At 43.3% G+C, this 18,140-nt stretch overlaps 1 protein-coding gene across 2 annotated transcripts in view; it reads left to right on the top strand.

The window, feature by feature from the left end:
* ADC (arginine decarboxylase) overlaps positions 1-16,015 on the top strand; it is a 74,816-nt gene extending 58,801 nt beyond the window's left edge. The window contains exons 10-11 of one of the 2 annotated variants that reach the window (XM_006886416.1): positions 12,874-13,088; positions 15,542-15,683. In XM_006886416.1, the coding sequence (XP_006886478.1) occupies positions 12,874-13,088; positions 15,542-15,683 (357 nt within the window). Of the gene's footprint in view, positions 1-12,873; positions 13,089-15,541 lie in introns of both variants that reach the window. The other variant, XM_006886415.1, reaches the window with a different exon arrangement.
* The last annotated feature ends 2,125 nt before the right edge of the window (positions 16,016-18,140 follow it).

An 18,140-nucleotide genomic window follows, 5' to 3' on the forward strand; every position in this document is an offset into this window, starting at 1 on the left:
GAGAGAGTGAAACTAGGTTTGTCAGAGACAGGAACTTTGGCTCAGGATAGAGCAGGGTTCAAAGCTGTTGTACATAGGGTTGCTATGAGTCACAAGGAACTCAATGACACATAACACTACCACCACCACCACTATATGTTGTATGTATGTATGTTGTTGATTGACTTCGAGTCGAGCATGACTCATAGCAACCCTATGAACAAAAGGCCTGAAGCCTCTCTACAACTATTATAATTTATCAAAATAACATCCAAAGCCATGTTATTTAGGAAGTGGATGCCACTCTTACTTCCAAATCTGTCATAGTATGTTATTGGTTTTATGTGCCATTGAGTCACCTGCGATACATAGCAACCCTACGTACAGCAGCTCTGAACCCTTCCCTGTCCTGAGTCAGTCTCACTAACTTTGACACACAAATCCCCATCGCTCCAGTTACTGTACCAATCCATCTCATCCTGGCTCTCCCTCTCCTGCGCTGTCTGTCCACCCTTCCGAGCATGATGTCTTTCTCCAAGGACTGATCTCTTTTGGCCATGTGCCCAAAGTATGTGAGGCAGAGCTTCAAAATCCTAGCCTCAAAGGAGAGACTTGCCTTCACCCTCTTCAAGACAGACCTACTTGTTTTCTTGGCAGTCTATGGTATGTTCAAAATTCTTCTCTAGCACCACAATTTGAAGGCATCTATTCTTCTTCTGTCATCCTTAGTCATTGTCCAACTCTCTGAAGCATAACAAGTAATTGAAAAGATCTGGATTAGGTGCACCTTTGTATCTAGACTAACATCATTGCTCTTCAGCACTCTGGAGAAGTCTATGACAGCCGATTTTCCCAATGCAATTAGTCTTTTAATTTCCTGACTGCTAGTGTTAAGAGTGTTGATTGTGGAGCCAGGCAAGCTGTAATTGCTAAAAACCTCAATCTCTTCTTCAGTGTAATATGGTGCTGCCAATTGCCCCAGTGGTGACAATCTTTGTCTTCTTGATGTTGAGCTTCAATCCACCATATTGAAGACTAAAGTCCTTGAACTTTTGCAGCAAGTGCTTCAGGTCCTTCTCAGTTTCAGCAAGCAAGGCTGTGTCATCTGCATATCGTAGGTTGTTAATGAGTCTTCCCCCATTCCTGATGCCACACTCCTCCTCTTAAAGCCCTGATTCCCGAATGATCTGTTCTGCATACAGATTGAAAAAGTACAGGCACAGAATGCATCCCTGACACACTCCTTTCCTGATTTTGAACCATGCATTGTTTCCTTGCTCTGTTCTGAGGACTGGTTCAAATATAGGTTTTATATAAGCACGATCAAGTGATCTGAGATTCCCTTTCTCCTCAAGGTTAGCCACAATTTCTTGTGATCCACGCTGTTAAATGCCTTTGCATAGTTAATAAAACACAGATAGATATTCTTCTAGTACTCTCTTCCTTCTGCCAAGATCCATCTGACATTGACAATAATGTCCCTAGTGCCATGACCTCTTCTAAGCCCAGCCTGTTATTTCTGGTCGTTCTCTGTCAATGTACAGTTGAAGTCTTTTCTGGATAATCTTCAGCAGGATTTTGCTAGTGTGTGATATTAGTGATATATGTATAGTACATATGTATGTACAGTGTGTGTGTGTGTGTATATATATATATATATATATATACATATGTATGTATATTTATACTTGTTATTAAATGCCATCCAGTTGGAAATGACTCATAGCTAACCTTCCTGCAGGTGTTCAGAATCTAGAAATCACTTGGGAGGGGATTTCCCATTTTTATCCCTCAAAGCATCTGTTTGGTGCATTTGAACCATCTACCTTTGGATTGGCAGTGCGACTCCTTACCCACTAGGTCACCAGCACTCCGTCATGAATTGTTATTGGTTGTCAGTACTGTCCAGTTGTAATTGCCTCATTGGTGACCCTCCAGTGGGTTTCCAGAGGCAGTAAATTGCACTGGGGAGACTGCCTGTCTTTCCCCTACAGAGCAGATGGTGGAACAATGTGTACAAACCCCCAATGAATTATCCATTTATACACACTGGGACGGCAATTATTATAACAGTAAAAGTAAATGAAAAATAGCAAGTGGTGTTGAAGAAGATATGGAGAAATTGAAACCTTTGTACATCGCTGGTGAGCATGCATATGATGCCACTATTGTGGAAGACAGTTTGATGGCTCCTCACATTAAGCAGAGTTGCCAGTGATTCCTTTCCCATAGGATTCAGTGATTCCTTTCCTAGAAATATGTCAAAATGAATTGAAAGCAAATGAGCAACCACTCAGTTACTCATCTGCTAATGTTCATGCAGTCTTATTCACAAGAACCAAAAGGTAGAAACAACTCAAATATCCATAAAAAAACCCACAAACAGATGGTGGAACAAAATGCAATGCATCCATGCAGTAGAGGATGATTCAGTCATAAAAAGGAATAGAATTATACTATAAACTATTCTGTGGATGAAACTTAAAAATATTATGCTAAATTAAAATAAGCCAGACACTAAGGGAAAAATACTTATATCCTGTATCTAATATATCCCACTGTCACTGAATTGGTGCTGCCTCAAAATGATAATCAGGCTTCCAAGGCTGGAAATCTCTCTGGGAGGAGATAGACCATCTTTCTCCTGTCGAGCAGCTAGGAGATTCAAACCACTGACCTTTCAATTAGCAGCTCGATGGCTGTCTTACACACTGAACCACTAGGACCGCTATTTTATAATAAGATATCTAAAATAGTCAAATTCATCGAGGCAGAAAATAGACATTATCAAGGGCTTTCAAAAGGGGAGTGGGAAATTGTTTAATGGATACAGAGTTTTTATTTGAAGTAATTAAAACATTTTGGAAATAGTGGTAATGGTTATATGAGAGAAGGCTGAGCAGTCTCCTCCAGGGCAATTTACTACTTCTGAGGTTTACTCCACAGAGTTAGAACCAAACACCTTCTGGCCTTAGCTTTCTGGCTGAATGAAAGGGCTACTCGGCAGGAATTGGCAAGGTTAAAAGGGTTTTGTAACACTTGCCTGAACAGGGCTTTTAGAAGCCAAGGCCAGAGATAGGACTGCCTTAGGAAGCCACAAAGTGGTTGTGTTTTGTTGTTGTTGCTGTTTTCATATTTGCCAGAGCATGATAGAAGCTGAGGGTCAGAGACTATGAGGCCTGAATTTTTACATGATTGGAAGGAGGCTACCCTAATTGAAGAACTGTATCCCCTCAGTCATCTGATCCTGATAACCTACTACTTTACAATAATGCAAACTGTAATCTTCTATCATGCTATATAATTTATTTCTTAGCTTTACTGTTTGCCTTTCCTCATGAGGACAAGAATCTTTGTTTTGTTTACTAATATATCTAAAACACATAAAACAATGGCTAGTCAAGTCTGTGTTTGAAGACTGTCGAATTCAGTGAGGTTACCTGATTCTGTAACTGGCTTTCTTTCTGGGTGTGCAGTGCTGAATTCTTGCAGTCTTGAGTGTCACTTTTTTTCCCTCCCCAGTCATGTGATTCATCGGGCTTGATTTAGTAGATACTCACATGAAACAAGGAATCCAAGAAAAGTGCATCCTCGTCTAAGTAAACTAGGAAAATTCTGGCCTGTAGAAAAGGACAAGAAAATGTGTCTGTTTTGATGTTGGCAGTGTTTGGAGCAGGGCAAAAAATGGAGGCTTTGCAACAACAAGACAGCCTTTTCTTGGGTTTGAAGTCCAGATTCACATTAATTATGTGTTATGAAGAACCTCAAGCCAAGAATTTACTTTGTTTGGCAAAAGCAAACTCGTGCTCTTTCTAGAAAAAGGCTTTTAAGAATTCCCGCGGACAGATTTCTATGCATGCGTACAAACAGATTCAGCCAGTTTCAGTCACGGATGATGAAGTAACACCAGGATGAACCTGAATTTAAAAAGGAGAGTGAATTGGAATGTGGAATGAGATGGGGAGAATTATGGATCAAAATCTGCTAGAGATGTTATCTTCGTCTCAGAAACTATCATAACAATCAAGACTCTCGACTGGTTGACTTGAAAACTCAAAGATGGCAGCCAACTGTGCTGCTTTGAAAATGTGTTGTTTTTCATGGTCCTGGCAATAATCCAGTGTCTTGGACTAGACTTTTGAAAGGGCTCACTAGGCCTCTTCTAAAAGTCTCACTCCAGGGTTTCTAGCTGCTAAATTTTCCTATTCCAGTTACTATTTTGGATCACCCAAATGGGGGAGAAAAAAAAAATCACATCTGTTCTGGCTTTGCTTCACTGGCCATGACCGAATTGGTTCAATAGTTAAAGACACAAAGAAACATGAGGGAGGACCTGAGGAGAACTAAATAGTATCTCCAGTCCTGGAGGGATTTTTGTGTATTGGAATTGCATTGTTGTTGTTATTAGGTCCCATCGAGTCAAGCAGGACCCATAGCAACCTTATGAATAACACCTCTGAATCCTGTCCTATCCTGTGCTGTCCTCACCCTTCTGACACACTAGAGCCCATTGTGCAGCCACCGTGTCAGTCACTGTGTGTTGGAATTATAAGGTGCTAAAAAGAAAGCAAAAACGTTTCAGTTGTTTAAAGAAGTGGGTTTGAAAACATGACCAAGGAATATGTGAATATAGAAATATAACTATAGTGTTGGGTTTTTTTTCGTGTTGTGTACTGTCAAGTCAGATCTGACTGGCACAGGAGGAGATTGCCCCTCTTCCTCCAGCAGAACATCTGGTGGATTTGAACTGTGTGCCTTTGGGATTGCAGCACAGCTTCTTGCCATTTGGCCACCAGAGCTCCCTAACTGCATAATTTTAAAGGACTAAACAGAATTTCTAACGGTGAAAAATACGGTAATTGAAGTTATAGAGAGGCTAATCTGAAACCCCTCAATTAGTACTGAGTCACTTCCTGGAACCTTCCCTCTCCCTCATACAGTCCATGGAGCCTGGGCCGCTGCCATCTGCTTCATTATAGTGGACTCTGAGGAGGCAGCCCTTCCCCTGTCACATTTTGAGTGTCTTTGAACTGGAGGGGCTCATCTTGTGGCACTGTATTGATCAATGTCCTGCTGTTATTCATAGAGTTTCCAAGGGCCTGTTCTTTCAGATGTGGATGGTTAGTCCTGCCTCTTAGTTGGGAAGCTCGGCTGAAAGCTGTCCACCATAGGTGACCCTGCTATGGTATAGCCTCCAGCATTACAGCAATGTACCTCAGTACAGCGAACTGATAGCCAAGTGGTGACATTATAAGACCTCGAACTGAGAGAGTTGAAGATACTCATTTTAGACTTTAAGGTTGGCAGGCATGCTAGCGTATAAAGCATGAAAAGGGAACTAGATGAGACTAAGTAAGGTGCACCTGATACAAGCCATAGTCTTCACAGTTGTGTGCTTTGTATCAGAGAGCTGGACAATGACTAGGAATGATAGAAAGAGAATTGATGCCTTTGAGCTGTGGTGCTGGAGAAGAGTCTTGAATATTCCATGGACTACTAGGGAAACAAACAGGTTTGTCCTGAAGAGGGTGAAACTGGGCTGCTCTTTGGAGGAAGGATTTCTAAAGCTTTGTCTAACATATGTTGGGCATGTTGCAAGGAGGGACCAGTCCTTGGAGAGGGACGTCGTGTTTGGGAGAGTGGAGGGACAGCGCAAGAGAGGAGGACCCTAGATGAGATGGATTGATTCAGTGATTGGGGTAATGGGAGTAGGTGTGTTGGAGACAATGAGGTTGGCACAGGATAGAGCAGGGTTTAGGACTGTTGTACATAGGGTCGCTGTGAATCACAATAAACTTTGCAGCACATAACACCACCACCACCCTCCAAGGTAATCAACATAGTTTTGTTTTGGCACAAGCATGAAAAAATAGACCAGGGAAACATAGTTGGAAGCACACAGAAAAGACCTGCAGATGGATGGAAACTTGATTTTTTTGATGGGGTTTCCAAGCAGATTATTGAGTATTACTCAGAATATAGTGCAGCTTGTTGTCCCTATGTTAAAAAAAATGAAATTGAATCCTTATCTCAAGCAGTACATCAATATACATTCTGGAAACCAAAATTGGAGAACATTCAAACTAGATATTTAAAAAAATATTTTAAAGTCCAGAAAGAAAAAACACACAACATTGTGGATTTGTCCATATTGCAACAAAGAATATCTGTTCAACAACAACAATAACAAATCAATAATGAAAAAAGACGCAATAATAAATAGAGAAAATGTTGGAAAATTGGTAAAAAGGTAGACAACTATATCAATATAAATTTTATACATTTTATATTGTACTTTATAATTTTATATAATATAAATATATTGTAGACAAATATATGAAGAATTCTTAAGTAGTAAATAATCTTAAGAAAACAAAAGATGGTAAGTTCATAGAGGAGGAGGAAAGACAGGTAGAAAATGTAAAGATGTTCAGCTTTGTTGGAAATCAAGGAAATGGAAAGAGAAATTAAAATAAGATACCATTTCACATTTACCAGCTCATAATAAAGGAAGCGCTGGTGGCCTAGTGGTAAGAAGCTGTGCTGCAATTCTGAAGGCACCCAGTTTGAAACCACCAGCTGCTCCGTGGGAGAAAGATTGGGAATCTCCTTCTGTGAGATTAACTGCATCTGAAAACCTGCCAGAGCGTCAGTTTCAACTCTATGGTACACAACAACAATGCAACAAGATTATGAAAAAATTTAAAAGTCTGACCATATCAAGAATTGGGAGGATATTGAGCAGTGGGATTTCTTAGACACTGCTTAGGACATAGAAATTGATATTTCTTCTAGGGGGGACAAGTTGACATTATTCAAATAAAATTCACAAGTGTATAAACCAATGTGTTGGCAGTTTTCTAGGCATGTATTGTAAAAAACAAAACAAACAAGCCCTCTTACAGTGGATGTTTGAGACTTTTCAAAATGTGTACAGTGGAGATTTTTATAAATACTGGAAGGAGCTGTAATGTTTGTTGGCAGCCTAATGGATAAATACATTACTGTCTGTCCTATATACAGTGAATACCATGGAGCACAAGGAACTCTCTTTCCTGTTGCCCAGTCACAACTGACTCATAGCTCCATTGGGTTTCCTAGACTATAAATCATATAGGAGGAAATTGCTCTTATTTCTCTCTCTTGGAGTCATTGGTGGATTTGAACTGCCAGAGAGGCACAGTATTTGGATTAGCAATTCTGAGCAGTGATATCAGAGTAGAGACCAAGGTGAACCTGATCCATGGTCTTTGCAATTACTTGCTATGCATCGGAGAGATGGACAGTGACTAAGGATAATAGAAGAAGAATCTATGCCTTTGAGCTGTGGTGCTGGAGAAGAGTATTGAATATACCATGGACTGCTAAGAGAACAAACAGGTTCTTCCTAAAGAGGATGAAACAAGGCTGCTCCTTGGAGGCAAGGATTCAAAAGCTCTGTTTGACATATTTTGGGCATATTGCAAGGAGGGACCCGGCCTTGGAGAGGGACATCATGCTTGGAAGGGTGGAGGGACAGCACAAGAGAGGAAGACCGTGGATGAGATGGATTGACTCAGTGACTGGGGTAATGGTGGTAGGTGTATGAGAAACAGTGAAGTTGGCTCAAGATAGAGCAGGGTACAGGGCTCTTGTACTGAGGGACGCTGAGTCACAAGTGGCTCAGTGGCACATAACAACAACAGTAACAACAGACTACACCACCAAAGACATGGAACTACATGTTGTTGTTATGTGCCATCGAGTCGCTTGCGACACAGGTGTATATAAAATTTGGAAGAAGCTGTGGATATAGATTTCAACAATGGTAAAAAAAAAGCAAGTTGTGAAGACAACGTAGTCATTAACCCATTTCTATTAGTATGATACATGGACAGAATCATTTGTGGAAACCATATGAAAATAAGAAAATGATGAAGAGATTAATTTTATTGTTTATATTTATGCATGATATATTATTTTTATAAATATTTAGAAATATTCTCTTGCTTTACAAGTTTCTCTAGCTAGACAAGGATAGAATTTACATATTCTATTTCTTATATTGAGATTTTATTTCTTTTTGAGTGAATATTTTTGTGCTCCACGTTTTACCAGTTTAATGTTTTCATGACTACTGTAAGTGGAAACTTTCCCCTGTACTTTTGACCTGCCACAATAGCTTGCATGCTAAACAGCTTGAACACCCCTGCCCCCCGCAGATTTCCCAAGTAGTCAAAGTGATGGATTAGAACCATTTGCTTTGGGTTGGCAGTGCAGTGCTTATCCCTAAGCCACTAGAGTTCCTTTATGTAGTTGTTGTGTACAGTTGAGTCAGAACCAACTCATAGCTGACTCACTCATCCAGTAGGTTTTTAGAGGCACTAAATTGCACGGGAGAAGATTACTCATCTTTCTCCCATGGAACAGCTGGTAGATTCATACTGTCTGCCTTTATGTTGGCAACTCAACTCCTTACCACTAGACCACCAGAGTTCTCTTTATGCAGCATGTTGTTGTTGCTATGTGCCATTGAGTCATCTGCAACGCATAGTGGCTCTATGAACAACAGCTCTGGATGTTGCCCTATCCTGAGCCAACCTCACTGTCTCCAACACTCCTGACCCCATTGCCACAAGTCACCATGTCAATCCATCTCATCTAGGATCTACCTCTCCTGTGTTCACCCTTTACCTTTCCAACTACGATGTCCTTCTCCAAGGACTGGCCCCTCTTGACAACATTCCCAAAATATGTGAAACAAAGTTTTAAAACCTGTTTGTTTTCTTGGCAATCCATGGCATAGGAATTATTAATTTAATCTTTATAAATAAAGGAATTATTTACTGACTTCAGCAGGCCCATGTGCCTTTTTAAATGTTAGATCTTGTTTCTCCTGTGGATATGCTCACATTTTGTATTACTTTGAATAAGACCATGAGTGTGACTTGGGAGGCCCCTTGTCTGGGACCTCTCAGGGTTTTGCCATTAACTCTCACTGGAACCTGGGAAAATGTCACTTCCCATCTCTGGAAATTACAGCTTGTCTCGCCTCCTTCCAAATAGAGTGTGAAGAGGGGATTTTGTGGCTATGTCCCGGGCATCTTGTACTTTCACAGGTGCTTGTCCCTGTCCACTCAGTTACCAGATTTGTAGACAAGAGCTCCAAAGTACAAGCCATTTGGAACATGCATCTAGAATAGCTTGCTCATTCCTTTGAAAAATATTGCCTTTAACAGCAAAAGGACAGTGTTTCCAGCAAAGTTTTAAGATCTTTTTTCCTCTAACTTTAAAAAAAAATATTGTTACTAAGAAGAAAGAATATTCACTAGAAGTCAAAGGTGCCTTTTCCCTATTGTGAAAGAACCTTTAAAAGGGTCCTACAGTATATATTTTTTGCTGCATCCTTTCCCTTCTCTTGCTTTCCAAAAAAAATTAAAAAGTTAGTGTCCTTATTTTTAATGATTGAAACTAAGAGAAACCATTCAGAGTAACTGAGATTTATTTTAATCATTAGAAGGAAATTATAAACAAGAATGTTAACTTACCTGAAAAGGGACATAACTTACCAGAATATGAAAGACTTCCCCTCCATGTTTATATTCACTACTGTGTCCCTGCTTCCTAAATCAGAGCCTGCCATATAGTAGGTGCTCAATAAGCACACACTGAATGGATAAATGAAGATTAGTTCTCATTCTTGATTTTAATAACATGTATACTTATCTGTTCTTATTGTGTGTAGGGGTGGTGGTGTTGTGAGTGCCACTGAGTTGGGACTGACACATAACTTACCCTCCAGCAGATTTTCAGAGACAATTGCTTACATGGGAAGAGATTACCCATCCTCCTGCAGAGCAGCTGGTGAATCTGAACCACATCCTTTCGGGATTGCAGTGCAGCTTCTTACCTCTAAGCCACCAGAGCTCCCCTCTTTTCTTATTAGTGAGATAGATTGTTTCCCCCCAAATAATGTGAATATTATTCCTGATTATGAATCCCGTGTCTTAATGACTCCTGCTCCTGGAGAAGGCATTGCTCTTTGTCTCTGCTGGGTTTTCCCACTGCCTCTTGATCTCTTTGGATGGCTTTAATCCTTTCCTGATTTTTGTTTCTTTCTTGTACTCCTTCTTTCTCATCACTTATCTATTCCTCACTTGTTCACTCATTTTTAAAAATTAATTTTAATGAACTTTTATAGAGACTTATGGTTTCCTTCCATTCATTGTTGCATTTTTCTCCTTGTCCACCCCTACCCCCAATTCACTCTTTTCTTTGAAAAGTAAAAGAAAAATTATTTCATTGTTATACAGTTCCTCCCCCCAAGTTCACTCCACTGTACAGCCTTCATTCTGGACTCCTGTCATGGTAATAATACCTACTCATATATCCCTTTAAAACAGTTCTCTCCCTCATCTGTTTCAATGTAGTATACATTATTTATCCCATCTTTCTCAGTCTTCCCTCAACCTCGATGTCAGTCCCATTTTACAACAGTGGCACAGCACAATATTTGTCCCTGTGTGATTGAAATATTTCACTCAGCATAATGTCCTCCAGGGTCACCCATTTTGTATAATATTTCATGAGTTCCTTGTTCTTCAACGCAGCGTAGTATACCATTGTGTGAATATACCACAGCTTCTCTATCCATTTGTTTATTGATGGATACTTGGGTTGTTTTAATCTCATTTGTTGACTCTTTTTTAACTTTCAGTGTTGCATTTATTTGTTGAAACATCTCAATTGGTGTATTGTCAGCTCTTGAATGTTAGAATCTTCTAACATTCATTTTGATATTTTCTTTTCTGCATTTTTAATGACCTTTGCTGTCTTTTTTCCCCCTTAGGTTATTTTAAAAATTCTTTTTAATGAAATTTTACAGAGACCTAGGGTTTCATTGTTGTACTTTTCTCCCTACTCTCCTCCTCCTGCTCAATTCACTCTTATCCTTGAAAAGAAAAAGAAAAACTCTTTCATTGTTATGCAATCCCTCACCCTCAAGTCCACTCCACTATGCAGCCTTCATTCTGGATTTCAGTAATGACAAAAATACCCATTCATGTGTCCCTTTTAAACAGTTCTCGGCCTCATCCATTTCAATGGAATATATATTATTCCTCCTCTCCTTTTCTGTCTTCCTTCAACCCTGATGTCAGCCCTGTTTTACAGCAGTGGCCCTATGCAATATTTGTCCTTTTGTGACTGAGATATTTCACTCAACATAATGTCCTCCAGGGTCACCCGTTTTGTATAATATTTCATGAGTTCCTTGTTTTTCAATGCTGCATAGAATCCCATAGTGTGAATATACCAGAGTTTCTCTATCCATTTGTTTGTTGACGGGCACTTGGGATGTTTCCAGCTCTTTGCTATTGCGAACAAAGCTGCAATAAACATGGGTGTGTATTATTTAAAAAAAAATAATCTGAAAAGTGCCTACTGTGTGCTAGGCATGGAAGAGATACAAGTAGAAAAAAACAATATGATTGGGTGGGATTTATGGTCTTAAACAGAAAAGAGACTGAGACATACATTACACAAATATTTAATTATTAATTAAGATCAATGCTATGAAGGCCAAGCAGTTGGAGTAGTTTAGGGCTGATAGAAAAGGGGATTCTGTGGTCATTTTATCTGGCATCTGAAAGACAAATAGAGTTTGAGCCTGAGGGAGCAGTCTGTGGGAAGGTCAGGGGTGGAGAAGGGAGTCTGGAGGGATCTCCTATGGCCACGGAGCCACAGCACGTCATGTGGTTTGACCCCACCTGTGGCTCAACAGGAGAAAGATGGTGGGTCTCCTCCTCTGCAGTTTACTGCCTCTGAAACCCCGCTGGAGGGTCAGCTCTGACCTGGTGCCGACTCAATGGCTCATAACCACAAGAGTAACTAGAGCATTGCTGGTTCTGTGCAAGGTGGAGCCTGAAGCTGTGGGCACCAGAAAATGTTGTCCTGTCTCTTCCTGTCTCTCTCAGAGTGGTCACTTCCTTTAGGACCTGCCTAGCAAAATCCCCACACCATGACAAATTGCACCAACACTTTATCTATCTGTGAATGGCGTGTGTTACAGATATCCTTCCCAGATTTGGAGATTGTTTAAGGAAAGAAATGTACCATTTTTAGTAATTTTATGTAATAAAGGTATGTTTCTGGGCAGGGTCACCTTAGGGTAGGTCACATTCCCTTTCAGGGTCTCCATGTCCCCAAAGTGAAGAGTAATCCTGTCTACCTGGATGGTCCTCTGTGGTCTCTGCTAGGTCACCCCTTGGTTTTCCATTAGAAAGCAGATCTTCCTCACCACACTGAGAGCCCCAAGGACTTGACCGTGTACTTCTGGCTCATGTTATTAGGTCTGGCATGGGGTGAGAGGGTTCACCTTTAAATGAAGGAGTCCAGGTTAGGCCCAGAGACAGGTTGGATTTCAGAGTTGAGGGGCGGCTGTGGAAACATGGAAGAACCAGTGGTCTGGAAAGCAGGCGTCAATGAAGATCAGACTACAGTGACGGTCAAAACACTAACAGGCGCAGTGTGAACTTATTGAGTCCTTGCCACGCGCCAGGCACTAGTCTAAACCTCTCTACATGCCAACTCATTTCTCCTTATGGAGTCATTTAATGTCAGTGTTATCCTTATTCCCATTTTACAAACGAACAAACTGAAGCATGGTGAGAGTCAATATCTTGCCACAAATCATAGAAACAGTGAGTGGTAGAGGCTGGACCGGGCAGTGTGACTTTAGAGTGTGGAAGGCAGTGAATACAGAGGGTGGGTCATTGCCGTGTTAGGCGCCACTGTGCTGGCTAGGAAGCCTAGTTTAGTCTTGATCCTCTTGGCTGTGGGAGACCTTTGAGGGGGACAGTACTAAGACTGTGGCTTGCTCAGGAAACTGAATGTGGGTATCACTTTCCCCTGCAGAAACCACATACGGAGCAGCCCCTGTACAGCAGCAGCCTGTGGGGCCCAGTGGTCGATGGCGATGACTGTGTGGCCGAGGGCCTGTGGCTGCCGCAACTACACGTAGGCGATTGGCTGGTCTTTGAGAACATGGGTGCCTACACCATAGGAACGGGTTCCCTCCTCGGGGGGACCCAGGCCTGCCACATCACCTATGCCATGTCCCGTGTGGCCTGGTAAGAGGGCCCTGCTGGGGGTGGGGAGAAGGGGGTTTGTGTGGAGGGGGCAGATGGGCCAGAGGTGAGGAGAGAAACCTGAGATGTGTGCTCTGCATCTGAATTGCCCAGTTGACAACAGGTTCTTGGCTGCTGTCAGAAGGGGAGGCCTGTGCTTGGCACCCACCTGTGGTCATGAATGAGCCCCAGCATCCCAGTGAGACACACTCAACACTCACGCTAATGCTGTGCTGGGCAGGTGGGTTATGCAAGTTTAGTGCTCTTGTGTCTCAGACCTGCCTGAGACCTCCTCCCTGAGGAGGGAGTCTTTATAGCAAAGCCTGCAGGATGAGGGGGTGTTAGCCAGGAGGAGGCAGGAGAGATGAATGGAAGGAGGTCCCAGCAGAAGGGACAGGAATAAGCATGGTGCTTCCGAGGAACTAACAGAGATTGGTCATGACTGGAGAGGCAAGGCTAGATCTGAGAAGGACCGTCAAGTTCTTAGAAGGACTTGAAGTCCAAGTGTAGGCCTTTGAGAAGAACAGGACGTTCTTGCTGGCTTGAAGATGAATGGTAGAATCTGACCTGCATTTAGTAGGGCTATTCTAGGACTGCTCTCTCATGGCCTAGTGGTAAGAAACTGTGCTGCCATCCCAAAGGCACTCGATTTGAATTCACCAGCTGCTTCATGGGAGAAAGATGGACACTCGCCTCTCGTGTGATAAAAACTGCCTCTGAAAAACCCACTGGAGGGTCAGCTATGGGTTGGTTCCAACTTGATGGTATGCAATAACAATGTCTCTAGGACTGAGGCAGGATAGCGTAGCTTCAGATAGACCTGACCGGTGACCCAGGATAGCTTTGCCTGCTCATGAGCCTCAGCCTTCCTATTAGTGACTGTCTTCTGTCACCCACACGGCTCTGTGGGATGGGCAGTATCACAGGCAGAGAGGATGCCCAGCTGGCCAGTGGTGAAGGGTCCCTTCTTTGGAAAGTCTTTCTCTAACAGAAAGAGCTGTTGAAAGAACTTTAAATAGGCTCTTTTAGGCCCTCAAGAATGTCACCAGAGAGCTCTTGATTGACAGGGCATCAGCAATCAAAGTCTAGTGCCATTTAGCCATTCAACAAATGGTTGTTTCTACTCTGTGCATGGCAGCCTTGAGCTAATGAATGCTCATGCCCCGGGGATATTTTGTTAAAGGGAGGACAATATCACTGTGAAGGAATTTTTCCTCACTTGGCCCGGTGCCTCATCAGCAATCCCAGCGGAGGAGCAGGGTGGTCACTCTCATCCCTAGGAACAAGACCCTTTGATGTAGTAAAATGGCCATGTCAGAAATTCCCTCATCTTATGGGTCTAATCAGAATGCTTCTCTGTAGAGGCAGCCCTGGTGCCGGCCTAGGGCCCAGACCTCCACACAGACACTGATGTAGAGAATGATGAGGTTCAGGGAAGGGACAGTGAAGCAGCTTCTCAGGAGGCCGGACTTAAAGTGAACTGGAGAGGAGGAGGAGTTAGCTGCAGAAGGGGCAGGCAGGCCCGGCGGGGACTGACCTCACAGGGCCCAAGCATGAAGGGGAGCTGCTGGGTATGTCTTCTGAGAGGATGACCCTGGGGCAGTACTGAAAATTGTCTATAGCCAGGTAGAGCCGACCTGGGAACCAGGCCAAGGATGGTGATGGCCATGGGAATAGAAGCAGGCCCCCATGAAGATGTTAGGAGCTCTGCTTTGACCTTGACTGTGGGAACAGGGGTGAGAACAGGAGTCTCTGTTTGTGGCTGGAGCCACAGCTGATTGTGGTTGTATCCATATGGTATGTGAGAGGAGAAATGTGTGTGGAATATCCTTAGGGGGCCGCGGGTGAGTTTTCTCGAATCCTAACTCAGCGGTATGAAGCACATGGGCCTTTGGACATGAAGGAGTTGGATTCAATCCCATTTCTACCACCTCCTGCCATTGTGACCTAGGGCAGGTCACTTCTGAGTATCAATTTCTCGTCATCAAATGGGCTCAGTAAAAAGATGGAGCCCTGGTGGCCTAGTGGTAAGAAGCTGTGCTACCAACCCGAAGATATGGGCTAAGACTCCACTAGCTGCTCTGCAGGAGGAAGATGGGCCTTCTCCTCCCTTGTGATTTTCTACCTCTGAAAACCCACAGGAGGGTCAGCTCTGCGTTGGCTAGGATTCTTTGGTGTGTAAAAACAACAAAATGGAGATAATAGCTCCCTTCTCAGGATTTTTCGGAGGGCAGAGCTAATGTGGCCTTTCTCTTGCATTATATGGCGCCATGTTTGGCATGTAAGTGACCAGTAAATGTGGGTACCTTCCCTTGGAGGGTGGACAGGAGAGGAGAAGAGAGAAGCGGGTAGTGGGCCTTCCCTCCGTCCCTCTCGGGCCCTATACCACACAGGGCACGTCTCCTTGCACAGCAACCCTCAAGTCACAACCTCCATGGCCTCTGTCTTGCCCTCAGGGAAGCGCTGCGCGGACAGCTATTGCCTACAGAACAGGACGACGATGACGCTGAGGGCATGTGCAAGCCTCTGTCCTGTGGCTGGGAGATCGCTGACACCTTGTGCATGGGCCCTGTCTTCACCCCAGCAAGCATCATGTGAGCAGACCCCGTTCCCCCCCAGGACCCCAGCGGGGCTGCAGAGATGCCTCTAGGAGAGGTGGGGAAGCGGTGAGCGATGGCACCCTCTGGCCAGGACTCTGGTGCCCGCTTGGCCGCCCCTGGACTCCTCCTGTAGTGTTTCTGCCCTGTAAATAGGACCAGTCTTACACTTGCTGTAGTTGAAGTATGCAACATAAATCCTGTCCCTTCCAGCTGTGTCTGCCTTCTCTGCAGCGCACGGGACCTGGCCAGCCAGGTGTGGGGGCGTTTTAGGGTCTTTCTGGGTCTCACTCCCACCTTTGTAAATATGAAGTAAATAAATATTTAGTTTTTGGTTGTTTTTTTTTAAATACTGCACTGGAATCTGGTAGTTCAATTTATAAAACAGCTGAGGCTAGGCCTCGTGTGAGACTTCCCCTGCCACCTCAGGGCTGGTTCCTGACCTTCACCTTCTGTCCTGACACTCTCCAGTGCCCCGTGCAAGGTGGTGTCTCCCTCAGGCATCCACCTTGCCTGCCCCCCCCTTCGCAGGCTGCACTGCCTGTGGTCCTGAGAGTGCACTGTCAGGTGGAGGTGGGAGAGCATCTTGTTCCCTTTCTGCGCTGATGATGAGGGGCCGGGGGCAGAGCAGGGCCAGTTATCTGACACAGTTTTGGAAATTCATGCCAAAGATAAAGAGCAAAGAGGTAGCTGACTGGGAGGTCTTGAGAAGTTCCTGCACGTTGGTAGCAAGAGCATGCCAACTGTGTTGTGGCTGACTTTGCTTGTTCCAGCAGTAACTGCTGAGATAGGACTGGCCAGAATGTAGTCAGCCCATGGTCCCTAGGCTGACGGTCCTTCTTCAGGACAAAGCCCCCCTCCCAGCTCTGCACCTGGGGTGCAAGGGTTACGTAACAAATATGTTTGGATCATGGTGTGCTCCATGCTGCTTTAATGATTATTACCATTCCCCCCCTACCACTTTTTCATAAAGAAATTGAGATATTATTTATGGAGAAGAGATTGATAAAAATTTCAGCTCACTCTGTTCCACAATTGACATCCTTGGCACTAGCAGTCAGGAAATAAAAAAACAAATTGCATTGGGACCTCGCAAGGGTGCTAAAGAGCAATGATGTCAGTCTAGAGACTAAGGTGCACCTGATCGAGACCACGGTCTTTGCAATTACTTGCTATACATCAGAAAGCTAGAGAGTGAATAAAGGATGATAGAAGAAAAATGGATTCCTTTGAGCTCTGGGGCTGGAGAAGAGTATTGAACATATATACCATGGACTGCCAAAAGAACAATCAGGTCTGCCCTGGAGAGGGTGAAGCCAAGCTGCTCCTTGGGAAGTAAGGATTCTGAAACTCCACTTCACATACCTTGGGCATGTTGTCAGATGAGAAGGATCTTATGCCTGGAATGGCAGAGGGACAGTGCAAGAGAGGAAGAGCCAAAAGGAGATAGATCAACACAGTAACTGAGACAATGTGGGTAGAAGACAGACTAGCTCAGGATAGAGCAGGGTTCAGAGCTATCATACATAGGGTTGCTTGAGTCGCAGGCCACTAGATGGCACATAACAACAACAAAACATAAGAAAAAGTGTTCAGTTTAGTGTACCCTTTAACTATATGCACAGCATACACGCTAGTATATCCACAAAAGTGTATGCCAACATCACTGTGTAAACTCCAAAAAGAAGCCTTGCCGATCGCCACTCTCCTTTTCCCTCATCCCTGCTGTTAGGTGCCATCAAGTCAAGATGACTCATATGACCCTCTGAGCAACAGATCTGACTCCCTCTCTAGCCTGTGCCATCGTCACCATCTCTGATACACTAAAGCCAATTGCTGCAGTCACTGTGTCAATCCATCTTTTTTTTCCCAATTTTTTTTTTTAGGCTTTCATTATTTCTCACTTTTATTAGGGTTTTTGTTTGTTGGTTGGTTGGTTTTTGTTTTGGGGTTTTTTGGGTATTTTTTGCTTCAGTTTTATACTGGCTTGTTTACAAAGTTCGAATATCTTGGTTTTCACACTAAATCTTTCCCATTTCCTTCACCCATGTGTCAATCCATCTTGACAGGGGTCTTTCTCTCTTTTGCTGACCCTCCACCCTTCCAAGCATGAAATCCTTTCTCAAGGAATAGCCTCTCTCCAAAGTATGACAGATGAAGCTTTGTCATCCTTGCCTCCAAGGAACACTCTGGCTACACCTTTTCCAAGATATACCTGTTCATTCTTTTGGCAGTCCATGGACTATTCAGTACTCTTCTCCAACTCACAACTGAAAGGCATCGATTATTCTTCCATCATCCTTATTCATTGTCCAGTTTTCAGATGTGTACCAAGTAATTGAAAAGACCATGGCCTCAATCAGGCAAACTTTAGTCTTCAAACTGACACAATTGCTCTTCAGTATGTTAGTGATGTCCTAGACAATTGGATCCACTATCATCACCCTTGGTACCAGCA

The sequence above is a fragment of the Elephantulus edwardii genome, unplaced genomic scaffold, assembly GCF_000299155.1.
Source record: "Elephantulus edwardii isolate Elephantulus edwardi_28Jun2011 unplaced genomic scaffold, EleEdw1.0 scaffold00049, whole genome shotgun sequence".
Taxonomy (NCBI): Eukaryota; Metazoa; Chordata; class Mammalia; order Macroscelidea; family Macroscelididae; genus Elephantulus; species Elephantulus edwardii.